General features: G+C 42.3%; 1 protein-coding gene across 19 annotated transcripts in view; it reads right to left on the bottom strand.

Moving 5' to 3' along the window:
- BICD1 (BICD cargo adaptor 1) overlaps positions 1-17,295 on the bottom strand; it is a 274,543-nt gene extending 257,248 nt beyond the window's left edge. For 15 of the 19 annotated variants that reach the window (XM_054442543.2, XM_054442562.2, XM_054442547.2 and 12 more), the window contains exon 1: positions 16,338-17,175. In XM_054442543.2, the coding sequence (XP_054298518.1) occupies positions 16,338-16,550 (213 nt within the window). In that variant the 5' untranslated portion in view covers positions 16,551-17,175. Of the gene's footprint in view, positions 1-3,903; positions 5,297-15,065; positions 15,992-16,337 lie in introns of those variants that run through there. The other 4 variants (XM_063672600.1, XM_054442556.2, XM_054442559.2 and 1 more) reach the window with 3 other exon arrangements.
- Positions 17,296-17,751: the final 456 nt, after the last annotated feature.

Genomic DNA, 17,751 nt, shown 5'->3' with positions numbered 1-17,751 from the left:
AATAAATAAATGAATAACAGGCATTCATTCCATTTTCTCAAGAACCTGAATGACAACTGTAGCACAGAACCAGTAATACAATGTTGAGACTGTCTTTATGTCCCCTTTGGCTAGGGTCTACTGGATGGCTCGCATTATGGAGAACAAAGGACAGAGAGTACAAGACACTTAGGTAAAGATTCAGGTACAAGGAACCAGGCAAGTCAGCGCAGTGTCTTTTGAGTAAATGGGTTTAATCTAGGCAAACAAATGGTTATTTTTAAAACAAGTGGTCTACTCCAACCTCTTTTCAAATAACTGGCTGTCTTTTTTTTTCTTTTGAGACAGAGTCTCGCTCTATCGCCCAGGATGGAGTGCAGTGGCGCAATCTTGGCTCACTGCAACCTCCATCTCCCAGGTTCAAGCGATTCTCCTGGCTCAGCCCCCAGGTGGCTGGGATTACAAGCACCTGCCACCACGCCTGGCTTATTTTTTGTATTTTTAATAGAGATGGGGTTTCACCATGTTGGCCAGGCTGGTCTTGAACTTCTGACCTCAGGTGATCTGCCCACCTCAGCCTCCCAAACTGCTGGGATTACCAGCGTGAGCCACTGTGCCCGACCACAGCTGGCTGTCTTAATAACTTCATCTTTACTTTTTTCCCAGCCTAAATCAGTGCAATACCATAAAACCATCTATTAAACACCTGCTATGGTGGGAAGGAAGAGAATGCCATATACCTCATGGGATATTGAGTTAATGAAAACTTCTTTTCCCTGAAGAGGGTCTTAGTCGTGCTTGAATATATGCAGAGGTTATCTCAATGAGGGAAAAAGTGCAGAACATTGTGACTTTTTTGCTCAAAGCTCTCTGAAAGTTTCCCATCTCACTCAGAGCAAAAGCCAAAGTCCTGATAATCTAGAAGCTGCTACATCATGCGGCCTCCTCTGGTCTCACCTACTATTCACCCCCTAACTCAGTCCCCTCCAGCCACATGGCCTCCTTAGTGTGTCTTCTCAATGAGGCTTTCTCTGATCCCTCTATTGAAAATCATAACCTTCTTCCACTTCATATGCCATCTCCCTATTCCCAGGGTATTTTCCCCCCATAGCATTTTGGACGATCTAACATGCTATCTACTTTACTCATTCATTTTGTTTATCATCTCTCTTCCCCCACAAAATGTAGGCTCCACCAATATGGACCTTCTGTTGTGTTTGTTCTCTGCTGTATTCTCAACACCCAAATCTGACACTGAATCATTATTGTAGGAATGAATGAATGAACCATTAGTTATGTTTACACAATGACCTATCTGCTCACAGCATTACTTTGAAATCCATTTTTCAAATTTCTGAATCACACGGGCATCACAAATTTAAATACATCTTAAGATTTTTTCGCTTGGCATTGATTAATGATGACTAAAATCTCATTGGTCTAGAGCTTTCTTCGTTGCTTTTTTCTGAAAAGACTTACTGTGACCATTATCTAAAAATGTAATTGTTGTTTTGAGACCCTGGTCTAAATTTTAGCAAATAATTGCTTGTATTGTCCCAAGCACTTCAACATGATTTACAAAAATATATTACTTATTATGCCACAATGAAAAATAGCACCTGATTATAAAACATGACTGGAAATAACTACAGTAATTAAGATAGAAGACCTGAGAATGCTCTTAAGAAAGGGTTCTACTTTTCTGTTGTTGTTTGTTTTTTTTTTTTTGAAACGGAGTCTTGCTCTGTCACCCAGGCTGGAGTGCAGTGGCACGATCTCAGCTCACTGCAAGCTCCACCTCCCGGGTTCACGCCATTCTCCTGCCTCAGCCTCCTGCATAGCTGGGACTACAGGCGCCCGCCACCATGCCCGGCTAATTTTTTGTACTTTTCATAGAGACGGGGGTTTCACCACGTTAGCCAGGATGGTCTCGATCTCCTGACCTCGTGATCCGCCCGCCTCGGCCTCCCAAAGTGCTGGGATTACAGGTGTGAGCCACCGTGCCCAGCCATAAGAAAGGGTTCTACTTCTAAATTATTGTAAAATATTAGCAAACTGAGGCTGGGTGCAGTGGTACACACCTGTAATCCCAGCACCTTTGGAGGCTGAGGCAGGTAGATGGCTTGAGTCCAACAGTTTGAGACGAGCCTGCACAACACTGTGAGACCACTGTCTCTACAAAAAACACAAAAAAATTAACTGGGCATGATGACTCACACCTGTAGTCCCAGCTACTCAGGAGGCCGAGATTGCACCATTGCACTCCAGCCTGGGCAAGAGAGTGAGAACCTGTCTCAAAAAAAAAAAAAAAAAAAATTGACAAACTGAGATCTTCTGTTGTTCAGATCACTATATCATTAACCGTAGTTAGTTTTTCTTTGTTTGTTTGTTTGTTTGTTTGAGATGGAGTCTTGTTCTGTCGCCAAGCTGGAGTGCAGTGTTGCGATCTTGGCTGTCTGCAGTCTCTCTCTGCCTCCTGGGCTCAAGCCATCCTCCCACCTCAGCATTTTTATTTTAATTTTTATTTATTTATTTTTTTTGAGACAGAACAAGACTCTCACCCAGGCTGGAGTGCAATGGAGTGATCTCGGCTCACTGCAACCTCTGCCTCCCAGGTTCAAGAGATTCTTCTGCCTCAGCCTCCCAAGTAGCTGGGATTACAGACACGCACCATCACATCCAGCTAATTTTTGTATTTTTAGTAGAGAGGGGGTTTCACCATGTTGGCCAGGCTGGTCTTGAACTCCTGACCTCAGGTGATCCACCCGCCTTGGCCTCCCAAAATGCTGGGATTACAGGCATGAGCCACCATTAGTTTTTAATGCCAACATTAATTAAGATCTGGTATGAATTTTAAAAAATTATCTATGGATGCCAGGCGCTGTGGCTCACACCTGTAATCCCAGCACTCTGAGACAGGTGGATCACGAGGTCAGAGGTTCGAGACCAGCCTGGCCAACATGGTGAAACCCCGTCTCTACTAAAGAAACAAAAACTTAGCCAGGCATGGTGGCACACACCTGTAATCCCAGCTACTCAGGAGGCTGAAGCAGGAGAATCACTTGAACCCAGGAGGCGGTGGTTGCAGTGAGCTGAGATCACGCCACTGCACTCCAGCCTGGGCAACAGGGCGAGACTCCGTCTCAAAAAAAATCTATGGAGCCAATAATTCAAAAGCTATTTATAATCGGTTTGGAGCACATTATATTTTTTCTTTTTTTTTTTTTCTCTCTCTCTAATGGTTGATTTTCCTTCCTATATTTTCTTGAGATTTGGAGCTTAAAGAATCTAAGCACACCAACCTTAGCAGAAAGAAAGCCAGTTTGTGATTTAAAAGACAAAAAGAAATGGTCGTGCGTGCCAAAGAGATAATCTGCAAGATAATAGTATCTCCAGCTCAACAAAAGAAGTTATGTACAAGATTAAACTCATGCTGTTTTCATCCAGTAACCTCACACAAGGTCAACTTCAAAATATCTCCTAAAACCATCTAGAAAGTAGCAATCAGTGAGGCTTATCAACAGGGCCCATCCTTCTTACAATATAAACCTCTTTCAGTTTCAAAAATTGATGACTAAGAGCTCTTCAATAGTGGTATTTGATTCCACATTACTCTGCAGTATGCAAGAGAAAAACAAAGACCCATCATTCTGAACCTTCTATTACAGACCCACGCCAAACTGCAACAAAACATTCTTAAGGAAATTGCTACTGTTATTGTACATATATTGCTATTGCTCCCATAAATGTAAACAGGTTCTCATTTTCAATTCTAAATTTAAAGATAGAAACACAGCAGTTAAATATTACATTTTAGAGTAGTGCTTTTTCTCCTTAAAATGTTGGAAAACAGTAAAGATGTACAACCAAAAGAACAACTATAAGTCACCGAGAAGTTAGAGATCAATCCTTCAAAAAAAATTCTTTTTAAATATTCTATTTAAAAATGTGTAAAGTTGGCATAAAAACTGCAAACAGAATAAAATAAATAGACACAATAAGAGAGAACTTTTAAAAGACACTTTAAACAATACTCAAGAATAGAAAATTAAATGCACTCAAATTTAACATATATCTGTCTAATGCAGTTTAAGTTTTTGATATTTTCTGTTTTCGGGAAGGATTTAATATTTTCATTTTCAGAAAGTAGAAACAACAAATTTTAAAAGACTGTACAATGAAAGGTTTATGTATTAGCTCATAACTTCCCAGTTTTTTGTCTTATTTTGTTTTGTTTTGAGACAGAGTCTTGTTCTGTCGCCCAAGCTGGAGTGAAGTGGCACAATCTCAGCTCACTGCAACCTCCACCTCCTGGGTTCAAGCGATTCTCATGCCTCGGTCTCCCAAGTAGCTGAGACTACAGGCACATGCCAGCATGCCCAGCTAATTCTGTATTTTTAATAGAGATGGAGTTTCGCCACATTGGTCAGGCTGGTCTCAAACTCCTGGCCTCATATGATCCATCCGCCTTGGTCTCCCTAAATGCTGGGATTACAGGCATGAGCCACTGCACCTGGAACCAGATTTTCTTACTAAACACTTCTACGCCCATGTGGTCATTTATTTCTCAAGTTGGAAATATAGAAGAGGGCTTCTTTACCCTGGCTGCATCTCTAAGGGAAGTGGGATTCGCATGCTGAAGCCAGGCTCCACTTCCAATGAGTGATTTAACTCTCCCGGAGTGGGGTCCAGGCAGCAGTAGTTTTATAAATCACCCAGGTGATTCTAACATACAGTCTGTATTGAAAGTCACTGGTTCCCACCCACCTCTTCTCAGAGAAGACCTCAGGGAGATATCCAGGCTCTGCTCAAACATTTCCAATGTTGAGACCCAATACCTCATTAGAAAAATCCAGTAGGCAATACACTGTGTTACAGAATGGTCATATTTCAAATATGAATGGTCATTTTTACAGAGCATGGTAACCCATCACTTCCTCTAACAACTACAACAGAGTTCGCAGATCTTGGCACTTGTCCTCTTCTTAAAAATCACATTCCCCAGTCTCCACATGACTGGCTCCTTGTCATCATTCAGGTCTGGGCTCAAGTCTCACCTCCTGGGGAAGACTGCCTGATCACGCTTTCCCCAGCCAGTCTGTCTCTTCCCTCATGGCACCTCTCACAACTGAAATATGTGTGGATGTTCGTTGACTCTCTTCCCAGTCTGAAACATAAGCTCCACCCAGGCAGCTCCGTCGGGTCTGTCTTGTTCAACGGCTGTATCTCCAGCAAGTGGCACCATGCCCAACACAGTAGCCACTCAATACAAATTTTTGAATGAATAAATGAAACAGATGAAGAGGTAATGGACAATCTAAAGCAAAAAGAAAATATCAGAGTGGTATACAACGTAAATACAGTCATCCCTCAGTCTGGGTGAGGGTGTGGGGGTTCCAGGACCCCCTGCAGATACCAAAATCTACAAATGCTCAAGTCTCTGAGATAAAATAGTGTAGTATTTGCATGTAACCTACACACATCCTCCAGTATACATTAAATCATCTCTAGATTACTTATAATACCTAATACGATGTAAATGCTAGGTAAATAGCTGTTATGCTGAATTATTCAGGGAACAATGACCAAAAAAAGCCTGTATATGTTTAGTACAGATGCAATTTTTTTCCAAATATTTTCAATCCAAGGATGCAGAATCCAAGGATGCTGAACCCACAGATTCTGGGGCCTGACTAGTTGACAATTCAGATTATAAAATATTGGACTAGGCCAGGCACGGTGGCTCACACCTGTAATCCCAGCACTTTGGGAGGCCGAGGCGGGCAGATCATAAGGTCAGGAGATCGAGACCATCCTGGCTAACACGGTGAAACCCCATCTGTACTAAAAATACAAAAATTAGCCAGGTGTGGTGGCGGGCACCTGTAGTCCCAGCTACTTGGGAGGCTGAGACAGGAAAATGGCGTGAACCCAGAGAAGCGGAGCTTGCAGTGAGCCGAGTTCACGCCACTGCACTCCAGCCTGGGCGACAGAGTGAGACTCCATCTCAAAAAAAATAAATACATAAAATAAAATAAAATATTGGACTAAGCGGGCCAGTGCGGTGGCTCACGCCTGTAATCCCAGCACTTTGGGAGGCCAAGGCGAGCAGATCACCTGAGGTCAGGAGTTCGTGACCAGCCTGACCAACATGGAGAAACCCTGTCTCTACTAAAAATACAAAATTAGCTGGGCATGGTGGTGCATGCCTGTAATCCCAGCTACTCGGGAGCCTGAAGCAGGAGAATTGCTTGAAACCGGGAGGTGGAGATTGCGGTGAGCTGAGATCGTGCCATTGTACTCCAGCCTGGACAAAGAGAGCGAAATACGGTCTAAAAAAAAAAATATATATATATATATGTGTGTGTATATATGTGTGTGTATATATATATGTGTATATATATGTGTGTGTATATATGTGTATATATGTGTGTGTATATATATGTGTATATATGTGTGCGTATATATATATATAGGACTAAGCGTAAATGACAAAATATAAAATCATGCACATGTACATGTGCCCATGTGTGTGTGAAAAGGAAGATTCTGGAGGCTGTAGACCTCCCTCAATGCAACCACGTAGCTTCAAAATGTATAGTTTCACTGAAAGCTCTCCAAATTTAGAGATGCACTCATCTTAAAGCTTTATATTACCCATTAGTTTTCTTCTGAAAATAAAGCAAAACATAAATCAAAATAAAGTTTTGAGACATCCTGAAAACATTCCAAACGTTTACAGTCATCAAATAGTGTGAAATGCCAAACATTAAAGCAGAACAATTTAACCATGTTGGAAACACTGTGCTCTGGTGGTGGGAAAAGTATAAAAAACATAAACTTATCAAATTATTTGGAACACCTGGAATGATAAAATCAAAGAAATCCAAATAAGAAGGAACCTTAGAGATCATTCTAGACATACCCCTTCCTAAGGACAACTCCCCATAGAGTATTCTCAGCAAGTGGCTCACTAGCTTCTCCCTTTTGGTGCCAGGGAATTCATTACTTCCTAAGAAGCCTGCCTCATTCCATTACTAGACAACTATACTTGTCAGAAAGTGATTTATTTTGATCCAAAATCTGGCTCCTAGTGACTCACAGGGCCTTGTTCTGCTTTCTGAAGCCAAGTACAAATGCATCAATGAAAACAAACCTAACATATCAGTTCTATAACATAATAGGTGAGATCAGAAAACATGAATCCAGAAGAAAAGTGAGTTTGGACCAAGTGTTCAAAGAAAAAGGGAACTACGAAATGGTTAAAAAAAAAAAAAATGTAGAAGGCCAGGCACAGTAGTTTACACCTACAATCCCAACACTTTGGGAGGCTGAGGTGGGAGAATCACTTGAGCCCAGAAGTTCGAGACCAGCCTGAGCAACATAACAAAACCTCATCTCTGCAAATAATAATTTCTAAAAATTAGTTGGGCCACCTGAGCCTCCAGTAGAAACAAAATCAGGTTAAAAAAAAAAATAGCCAGCATGGTGGTGTGCACCTGTGGTCCCAGCTACTCTGGAGGCTGAGGTGGGAGGATCACTGGAACCTATGAGGTCAAGGCTGCAGTGGGCTGTAATCGCACTACTGCACTTCAGTCAGAGCGACAGAGTGAGACTCCATCTCAAAATTATATATATATATATATATATATATATACACACACACAGAGAGAGAGAGAGAGAGAGACATAGCACAAGTGCTAAAATAAGGTGGATTATCTTGGCTAGAACTGAATGATCAGAGTGGAAAAACAAAGGAGAAAAAATACATAAAAGAGTTGATGAAAGATCCCTGAAGTCTAGGTGAAAATTACTGCAACTAGGCAAAACTATTCTGTACTTTGGAAAAATATTGAATGAATTTGAAATGTACAGGCAGTAAATAAGCAGAACATGTAGCTCTAAAACACAGCCATCTAAGAGATTTAGAGCTGGTAAAAAAAAAAAAAAAAATCACAGAGATTATGTATTGCAACACCTTAATTTTATAGACATAATTAAATCCCAAGAGGAAAAGGTATCAATTTCCACTTTCATATTCCCCTCCATTGTAATAACACCTTCACTGAACATTTTCCTCTTTTGTACCCTTTTCTCCCCACCTCCTGCACAGCATGCTGAATCTGAGATGTTGTACAAGATCCTAACTATTTCAAAACTCAGCTTTCAGAGGGCAAAGAAGGGATAACGTAATAAAGCCCAACTGCCTGAATCATCCTGGCTTGCCACCAAGACCCAGAATGGACAGGATGTGGTCACACTGCAGGACTGGCTCTTGCTGGCCATGGAAACCAGCCAGGTATTATGCTGATACATGTATCTCCATCAGCAGCCAACAAGACAAGGAATCAAAATCACTGCTAATCTACCCACAAAACTGTCCATCTTTTCCCCTGGTATCATTACATGGGTCTGCTATGGGGCATCCAAATTCCATCAGTTTCTTTTATGCAAACCTACACCTTTTCCTCTTTCACTTACCATCCATGCTACCCTCAGGGTACCATTTACACCACCTTCCCACATCCCCAGGGTCACCCAAACTCTGAGCTTCTCCGGTTTTCTTCCCTAATCAGTCTCATTTTCTTCACACTTCACCAGTGCTTTAAAAATGCAGCTTTGTCTCGTAAATACCTGCCTTTTGAAAGGACATACTACTAAATTTAAAACACCAGGCTGCAAGATCCTGTTTTTATAAAAACAAAGGAAGAAAAACAGCAAAAAAAAAAATAAAAAAAAAAACAAAACAAACACCACACACACAAAAACCCTGCCTATATGTTTAAAGACATTTAAAACAAGTACAGAAGAATACTCAGCAAAGTGTTAACAACAGAGACAGAACTGTGGGAGAAGAAGGGAAAACTATTAATTTATATATGCTTTTCTCTAGCTTGGAGTACTGCAATAAAAACTGTCATAATTACACAATTTTAATTCTTAAAAAGCAAACTCTTGAAATGAAAAAATAGAAAAGGCTGGGTGCAATGGCTCACGCCTGTAATCCCAGCACTTTGGGAGGCTGAGGAGAGAGAATTGCTTGAGGCCAGGAGTTCAAGACCAGCCTGGTCAACATATTGAGACTCCCGCACCACCCACACCCCCCACCAAAAAAAAAAGAGGAAAAAAACCCACTTAAATTTAAAATGCTAATGCATCTTCAATAAAGATTAAATAAGATTAATAAAGATTAGTCAGTGAGCAGTGAGGACTGTTGCTCCCAGCCCCCATAACCCTAAAGGGTGAGTAAAGGCTAATTTTCCACTTAGGCTGCCTTCTTAGACCTCACTGTCCCCACTCAGCTATTTTGCCCATCATTTATTTGTTTTCATTTTTCCTAATTTAGAAGGCAATCAAACTAACTGGTGAAAACATTATTAAATTGTTTATATCCTATATTCTAGAAATTAGGCTTCTGTAAAATAACAACTAATTGCACAAATTAATTTTTTTTATTAAATTGAAAGTTAGCCTGTAATCCTAGCACTTTGGGAGGCCAAAGCAGGCAGACTGTTTTAGCTCAAGAGTTCTAGACCAACCTGGCTCACATGGCAAAACCCTGTGTCTACAAAAAAAATACAAAAATTAGTCAGGCGTGGCGGTGTGCGCCTGTAGTCCCAGCTAATTGGGGGCTGAGGCATGAGGATTGCTCGAGCCCAGGAGGTCAAGGCTGCAGTAAGCCATGATCACACCACTGTACTCCAGCCTGGGTGACAAAATGAGACCCCATCTCAAAAAAAGAAAAAAAAGAAAGTTGAGTATCTGAATCTATCATGCAATGTATGCTTCCCCAGCAAAGAAAACATGAATTAAAAGGACTTATGTGGCTAGGCACGATGGCTCACACCCACACTTTACGAGGGCAAGACAGGCAGACCATTCGAGCTCAGGAATTTCAGACCAGCCTGGGCAACATGTTTGAAATCCTCTCTCTACTAAAAGTACAAAAATTAGGGTGGGCGCAGTGGCTCACGCCTATAATCCCAGCACTTTCGGAGGCCAATGTGGGTGGATCACAAGGTCAGAAGATCAAGACCACTCTGGCCAACATGGTGAAACTCCGTCTCTACTAAAAAAAATACAAAAACTAGCCAGGCGTGGTGGCGCGCGCCTATAATCCCATCTACAGGTGGCTGAGGCAGGAGAATCACTTGAACCCGGGAGGCAGACGTTGCAGTAAGCCGAGATTGCGCCACTGCACTCCAGCCTAGGCGACAGAACGAGATTCTGTCTTGGAAAAAAAAAATTATTCAGGCATGGTGGCAGGCACCTGTACTCCCAGCTACTCAGGAGGCTGAGGCAGGAGAATCGCTTGAACCTGGGAGGCGGAGGTTGCAGTGAGCTGAGATCAGACCACTGCACTCCAGCCTGGGTGATAGAGCGAGATTCCAGCTCAAAAAAAAAAAAAAAAAAAAAATTACCCAAGCATGGTGGTATGCTCCTGTAGTCCCAGTTACTTGGGAGGCTGAGGCAGGAGAATCGCTTGAACCCAGGAGGCAAAGGTTGCAGTGAGCTGAGATCATGCCACTGCACTCCAGCCGGGGAAACAGAGGGAGACTCAGTCTCAAAAAAAAATTAGCCAGGCATGGTGGCATGGGTCTGCAGTCCCAGCTCCTTGTGAGGCTGAGGTGGGAGGATCACTTGAGCCAGGATGGTTGAGGTTGCAGTGAGCTGTAACAGTACCACTGCACTCCAGCATGGGTGACAGAGAGAGACCCTGTGTCAAAAACAACAGAAACTCATGTAACTTGAGCATCAATTTCACCCTCTAAATCTGCTCTGCCCCATAATATCTTCCTTTGTAAATAGAACCACCTCCTATCCAGCCTGAGAAGATTCTCAACTCCACTGTCTTCCTCACTTTCCACATACAGTAACATCCAATGCCTGTTCCACCCTACCTCCCAAATAGCTCTTAGATGTGCCTCCTCCTCACGATCCCTACTGCCACTGTCTGTCCCACTACACAGCCTCAATCCACCCACTATGACCATCACCATAACCTTCTATACTGCACTTGTAGACTTGGCAGAGATGTTTCACATTCTAAGGTAGTACGATGCAGTGAAAAAAAAGTGGGCTTCTTCCAAGTTTCATCATTTAGTTTTGTGGCCCTGGGAAGAGCCCTAAACCTCTCTAAGACCCAGTTTCCTCTTCTGTATAATGCAAGAAACACCTACCTTGAGTAAGGATTGCTACATGAATTAGAGGCAAGGCTTGTAAAGAACCTGGTTCTAAATGGAGCCTTGTAACTAAGTCAATGCTTTATTATTTTTATTATCTTCTTATCAGTAAAAATGAGCAGTAAGCCCTCTGAATTGTTTTGAAGACTCATGAGATTAAACACAGTGACTGTTTCATTTATTTTCAATGGCTCCACATCCCCAAGACAAAATGTGGCCACGGCCCTTTCACAATTGCATCTCCTGCCACTTGACTTTACATGCATTCTCTTTTAGCATAATGAATTATTTAATACTAGGACTATGCAACCCTTCATGCCCTCCTCTCCTCAAAGCCATAATTACAGGTAGAATCTTATGTGTGGGCAAGTCCTTTATGTATATTTCAACATGCAAGTAATTAATTACCATATTTTCAAATTTGGAAAGCAATATCCATGAGTACAAGTATATTTAAGGGGATGATAGGGCAAAATATTTGCAAGCAAAAAGTTCTGAAGAAATCTTCAAACCATCGCTGTCATACATGTTCACATAAACATGGGGAATGTGATAAAAGATGATAAATTCTTGCTAAGTTATATCTGAGAAATGACTTCGCCAGAGACGAAATCTTGATTTGAAATAAAAAGAAGGGGCCGGGCGTGGGGGTTCACGCCTGTAATCCCAGCACTTTGGGAGGCTGAAGCAGGCGGATCACCTGAGGTCAGGAGTTCAAGACCAACCTCACCAACATGGAGAAACCCTGTCTCTACTAAAAATAAGAAATTGGCCAGGTGTGGTGGCACACGCCTGTAATCCTAGCTACTCGGGAGGCTGAAGCAAGAGAATCACTTGAACCCAAGAGGCAGAATTTGTGGTGAGCCGAGATCACACCATTGCACTCCAGCCTGGGCAACAAGAGTGAAACTCCATCTCAAAAAAAAAAAAGAAAGGATAGTGCAAGTTAGAGCAACTGGGTCCAGAAAAAAAGAGATGTGATTGAAAGCGATGATGTTTATTTGTTGAGGTTGTTTGTAAACAGTTTCCAAAAGCATATCTTAATGTATTTTAGATTTTAAGATTAATTTGATGATAAATGTAAATATTTTTTCTTTAAAAACATCGAGACCATCCTGGCTAACAAGGTGAAAGCGCGTCTCTACTAAAAATACAAAAAATTAGCCGGGTGTGGTGGCGGATGCCTGTAGTCTCAGCTACTTGGGAGGCTGAGGCAGAAGAATAGCATGAACCCAGGAGGCGGAGCTTGCAGTGAGCCGAGATCGCACCACTGCACTCCAGCCTGGGTGAAAGTACGAGACTCCATCTCAAAATAAAATAAAATAAAATAAAATACAAAAATAAAAACAATGAGAGAAGTTAAAAATCATAGTTCAGGTAGATCAATTAAGTATTAACTTTCTCTTTATGTTTATTCATAGATTGGAAAAGAAATCTGGGGTTTTCCTTGCCATATGATTTCGTGATTTAGAACTTAAAGATATAAAAGAAACTAACAATCTTTCTAAGCATCTGAAGGGAGAACAATTCTGCTTAAAGAGGAATCTAGGTAATTTAAGTGGTATTCATCAGGTCACCAATGTGACAAGCTCTAAAACTGTATAAGTACATATTTTTGTGTTGAATGATTTAACTATAACCCTGAAAAAGCATAGAGTTGGCTCCAAAAGGAAAAGCTGCCCAATGTCCAGAAAGTGCTTCTTCAGCAGCTGGTAACTATCCTTGGTGTCAGGGTTGACAAAATGAGCAAGAAAATGGGTTGAAGCTCATTAGTGCATAGTTTACGGTATCCAAGCTGCAAAACTTTTCTAAAGCTGTCTCACAGATACATTTCCTTTTTAAAATGCCACCAGTATGCTGAATCATTCCTTTCTAAAGGGGTTCTTTTTCAACTTTACAATATTTTAAATTTCAACCATTTTTAAGTTCAAAAAAAACTCTTCAGTTTAAGATCCAGGGTATTTTTATATATGTATATTTTTAGTTTTCAGGTTATTTTGGAGCTATGACTCTTCTTCAAACACTATTCTGGCCTGGGTGACAGGCGCACAGTGCTGATTTACGTACATCCCAAACATATAATCAGCCAGGCCCTGAACATAACTGGGCATGGGTGACCCTCACTCAGGTCACTGAAGAGCAAGTGTTACTTCTGAAATCACAAAACCAGACTCAAGTATTCTAGTGGACATACTGCTCTGTCCAGCTGCCCAAAGAATCATGAAAAGGAGAATATTCTGATGATGTCAGAAGTCATCCTTTTTTCAAATCCTTAGTACTTTTCTTTCAAGTGTGTTCTTTTGTGAGCTGAATTACAGTAGTCCATGCAGAGCACTAAACAACATCAGGCCAGGTCAAAAAACAATTGAGTTGAGAGAAGAAATAACTAGGAAAAAGATTTAATGAATTTCATCTTATTGATTTTGCACATCTTTAGGCAACACTGCCGACTTGCATTATTGTCACAGCAGTACCTAGCCTGGGAAGGAAGGTAGCAACATTGGTCGGTACTGACTCTGGAAAACAAAATGACCTGCAAAGACTGAGCCATGTTGCTACACTGCAAATTACTAATGTCCAATTTGGACTTAATACAGTAGTTTTCTGTTGACATTCCCATAAACTGGTTCAATTATTTTTAAACAAATCATATTTGTTCAAAGATCCTAGAAATAAGCCAAAGATTTATTTTATGCTTGGCTTTATAGATATAATGCAATATCATTTACTATATATACCTGATGAGCAAAACTTCCTTTTGAAAAATCAAAACACTCACGAAATATTTTTCAAAACTGACTTCTATGTATTACTGTTGGAACACCTCAGTTTGCACAATTATTTTGGATTTACTTTTCATACAAGAAATATTACTTGAAATCAATTTAACTCATTTAAGTTATATTTCCAACTAAAGTATATTCCATGTTTAAAGAATAAAAATAATAGGCCTCACTATCAAATAATCAGCTACAATAATTTTATTACCGAAAATACATTTTTATATAACTGTATAAACCAGTTTTTTAGGAATCTTGAATTTCACTTATGCTAAATGCAACTGAAAATAAATACATGAACAAGAATCATTTAGTAAAAATAATGCTGATAAATTTTTATTAACCTCCTGCTATATAGAACAAAATATATATTAAAATATTTATAGAAAAAATTTTAGTTGGTATTTGCATTATTCTGTATTAAGAAACCACAGTTACATTATTCCTACAAAAAGTTTTTTTCACATTTTTCTCATTACTGCTGGTGAAACTAATACAGGTAGTTTTATTAACATCTGTCACTTCCTATACATCCTAACTTTCTTAGTATTTCTCTAACACTAATCAATATTGACTAGTGAATGCTTGATAAAAGTGTGCCTTCTTTTAGTACAAACTTATTCTTTCATAAAATATTTCATGCCCACTGTGTGCTAGCTTTTGTGTTAAAGACTTGGGATGCAAAGCTCATAGTGTAGCAAAGGCAAAACACAATTGCATTAAGGTTTGCTATGCAAGGTAAGTGCAGTGACAGAAATATCCCTAGAAGGATTGTTTAAATCAAGCAGGAAAGTCAGTAAGAGGTACATTTCATTAAATTAAGTCCATCTCCTTTATCAAGAAGGTGATGGCTTACCACTTTCTGGTTTGCACTTCCCTATCTTGGCAAAGCAGTGTTGATAGGTATAGACAATATCAAAACATCTCTGAGAATGACAGTCATCATCCTGCTTCCTCACTTCACAAGGTTTAGCATCACTGCATTTAAACATGTCAGCCTAATCTAAGTTGGAAAATATAAACAAGTCCAGCTGTTGTTAAGACCAGACAGGTACATGGTAAGTAAAATATGAACTAGAAATTTACAGCCTGACACACACAAAAATTAGATTCCTAGTTGAGATTTTTAATCATAGGTAGTACATTTATTTTTTGGTAGACAAGCATCCAAATAAAAATAAGACATATCTAAAAGTATAAATGCTTACCATATTACATACTAAATTGGAAGGCAAGTTGATTCAGTATGTCATAAATCACATCGTTTAACTGTAACAGCATAAGACCCCTCCCAAGAAAAACCAAACTCATAAGAAATAGATTTTTGATATTATATGCCAAACAATAATTAACATTTAAATGTCAATATGCACCTAAAAATAAGGACTTGACACACAGAAAAGTAGTATATATTACATTTAAATTTATAAGTGGTTACTTGCTACCCATAGTGCCTCAAGAATCAGATAAAAAAGACCTAGTTACTTAAACAACATGTATGTTCTTAAGAGTGCCTGACAGGAAATCAAAGCACGTTCATTGTTTTCTCCCATACATCGGACAGGCTTTAAAAGAGGCCAAATACCAAAAAACTAAAGAGACATTATACATCACCCATTTGTGATATTCTGGTTTTATAAATATATCATTTCAACCAGAAGAGCCTCATTTGAAATGCAACACTACCCACGTATTTGATATACACCACTCTTTCAGACTATTTGTAGGTGAGTTCAATTTTTTTCTAGTCAGGGTGACCTCATAAGACTTGGGCATGGCCCAGCCTCTCTCCGAGGTGAAATCAAGGCAGTGGGATTACCCAGCAAAGTTGTTTTTCTCCTGAAGCCCAATGACAAGAATGACTAAAGCCAGGCAGAATGAAGATTGCCTAGCCTTTGTCAAATGGGATTGGTGAGGAGTTCCCTCTCTCACCAAGGAGTGGTTACATCCAGAGGAAAGCTGAGGTGCCACACAGTCTACATCCTGAAATTGTGGGTCCCGAGGCACAAACCTCATCACTTTTGTGGACTATGAAATTGTCATTGAAACCTGGGTTTGAGATAACAGCGGTTTGAGAAGTTTGATTTATACATTCCAACCCACTTGAATGTCGTCTTAGAGTGCTGAGACTTGACGACTCTTACTAATCTCCCTCCCCCGCAGGCCAAACAGCCATTGCCTCCCAAATTCCAGATTATATATTCATTTCTTTGGCAATTTTTCTCTTGGGGGAGGAAACAATGGACTCTTTCAATCTTCTCTTAACCAACAAAGGGCCCTAGAAGAAGAAACAGTCCTTTCAATCACCTCTTTTATGACTTCTTGATCATGATGAGTGGGCCTTGCGGGTGGGGGGAGTGAGGGCCAGGAAAGGGAGAGGTGACAGGCAACTCACCTCTTTGAGCTGCTCCAGCTCCTGTTTGAGGCTGTCGTACTCAGCCTCCAGTTCATCATACTGCTGTTTGAGGGTCAGCTTCTCCTCCAGCACCACCAGCCCGTACTCGGCAGCCTGGATCTTCTCGTGGGTGGTCTCCGTGAGCTCCTTGGTCAGCCTCTCTATCTCAGTCTTATAATGGTCCACCGTCTGCAATACCTCTTCTGCGGCCATAGCCCCGGTGGATGGAGGCAGGAGGGGGTGACGGGGTGGGGGAGATGGATGCAAAGCTGGCGGGGAAAGGGAGAAGGAAATGGGAAGGGATGGGTGGAAATGGAAAAGAAAGTGCGGCCGGATGAATGAGCAGCGCGATGCCCCGCCGGCTCTGGTGGCAGCGGCAGCTACACCGCCCGAGAAACTGACGAGAAATGCAACATGGAGAACAGGGCAGAGAGTCAGGGGCGAGGCGGCAAAGGCCGCCGCATGTGTCCTCGGGGCCGGCCCCTGCGTGCGGTCAGCAGCCGTGCGGCATGGCCCGGGCTGCGGCGGCCGGGGGCAGCGAGGGACTCCGGATGCTGCTTATTCAGAGACGCCCGGCCGCCATGTCTCCCGGGCCGCGTCACTGCAGTCTCGCCCTGGGTCTGGCGCGCTCCGGCTCGCGGCTCGCTGGCTCGCTCCACCTGCTCCCTCTGGCCCTGCAGCAGCCGGTGCGGAATGATGCAGTCTCGGGGCCGGCTCCCTCCCTTCCCGCGTGGCGGCGGCTCCGAGCAGGGGGCGGGGAGCGGATGGAGTCAGCGCGGGGGGCGGAGGGAAGGACCAGACGGAAACATCCCGAGGCGCCTCCCGCCGGGCGCATGGGGCCACAGCCCGCTGCACCGTGAGGCGCGCCAGGAGGAGGCGCAGGCGACGGGTCCGGGACTGGGAAGCGGTGCGGCGCGCGCGGCGGGGGAGCCTCCGCCCTGTCCGGCTCGCGGGGGGCGGGAGCTCCTGCCAGGGCTTTGTCCCGGTGGCGGTAGAAGACCCCGAGAGCGGCGTGGGCGCCCGGGCTCTTTTGCTACGTCGAGGGCCGAAGCTCAGGAAACTGCCTGGAACGCTTTCTCCCGAGAAAAGCAAACAAAACTATCGCGGTCGCGGCCCGCGCATCCTCCTCGTCCCCTGGGCGCGCAGAAGGCTTTTTGGGCCACTTGCCCCCAAAAGACCGCTGGGTTTCCCAAAGCCTTCAAGACGCACCCCAAGGCGCCCTCCTCCGTCGTCCCCCTTTCTCCCTGCCTCTCCCAAGTCTGGCCTGGGCCACCTAACACTCTCACCAAATAACCTTACCATCCTCACAGGACAGTCCGCTAAATATTGCTCGCCCTCGCCCAGCGTATCACAAGAGCGCTATCCACTCAGAAAAAAAAATATCTCCATAATACATGCACCCAGGAAACCTCTA

Source organism: Pongo pygmaeus, chromosome 10, assembly GCF_028885625.2.
Source record: "Pongo pygmaeus isolate AG05252 chromosome 10, NHGRI_mPonPyg2-v2.0_pri, whole genome shotgun sequence".
NCBI classification, from domain to species: Eukaryota; Metazoa; Chordata; class Mammalia; order Primates; family Hominidae; genus Pongo; species Pongo pygmaeus.
The sequence above is the reverse complement of the archived record's forward strand: the minus strand, read 5'-3'. Positions and strand labels throughout refer to the sequence as shown.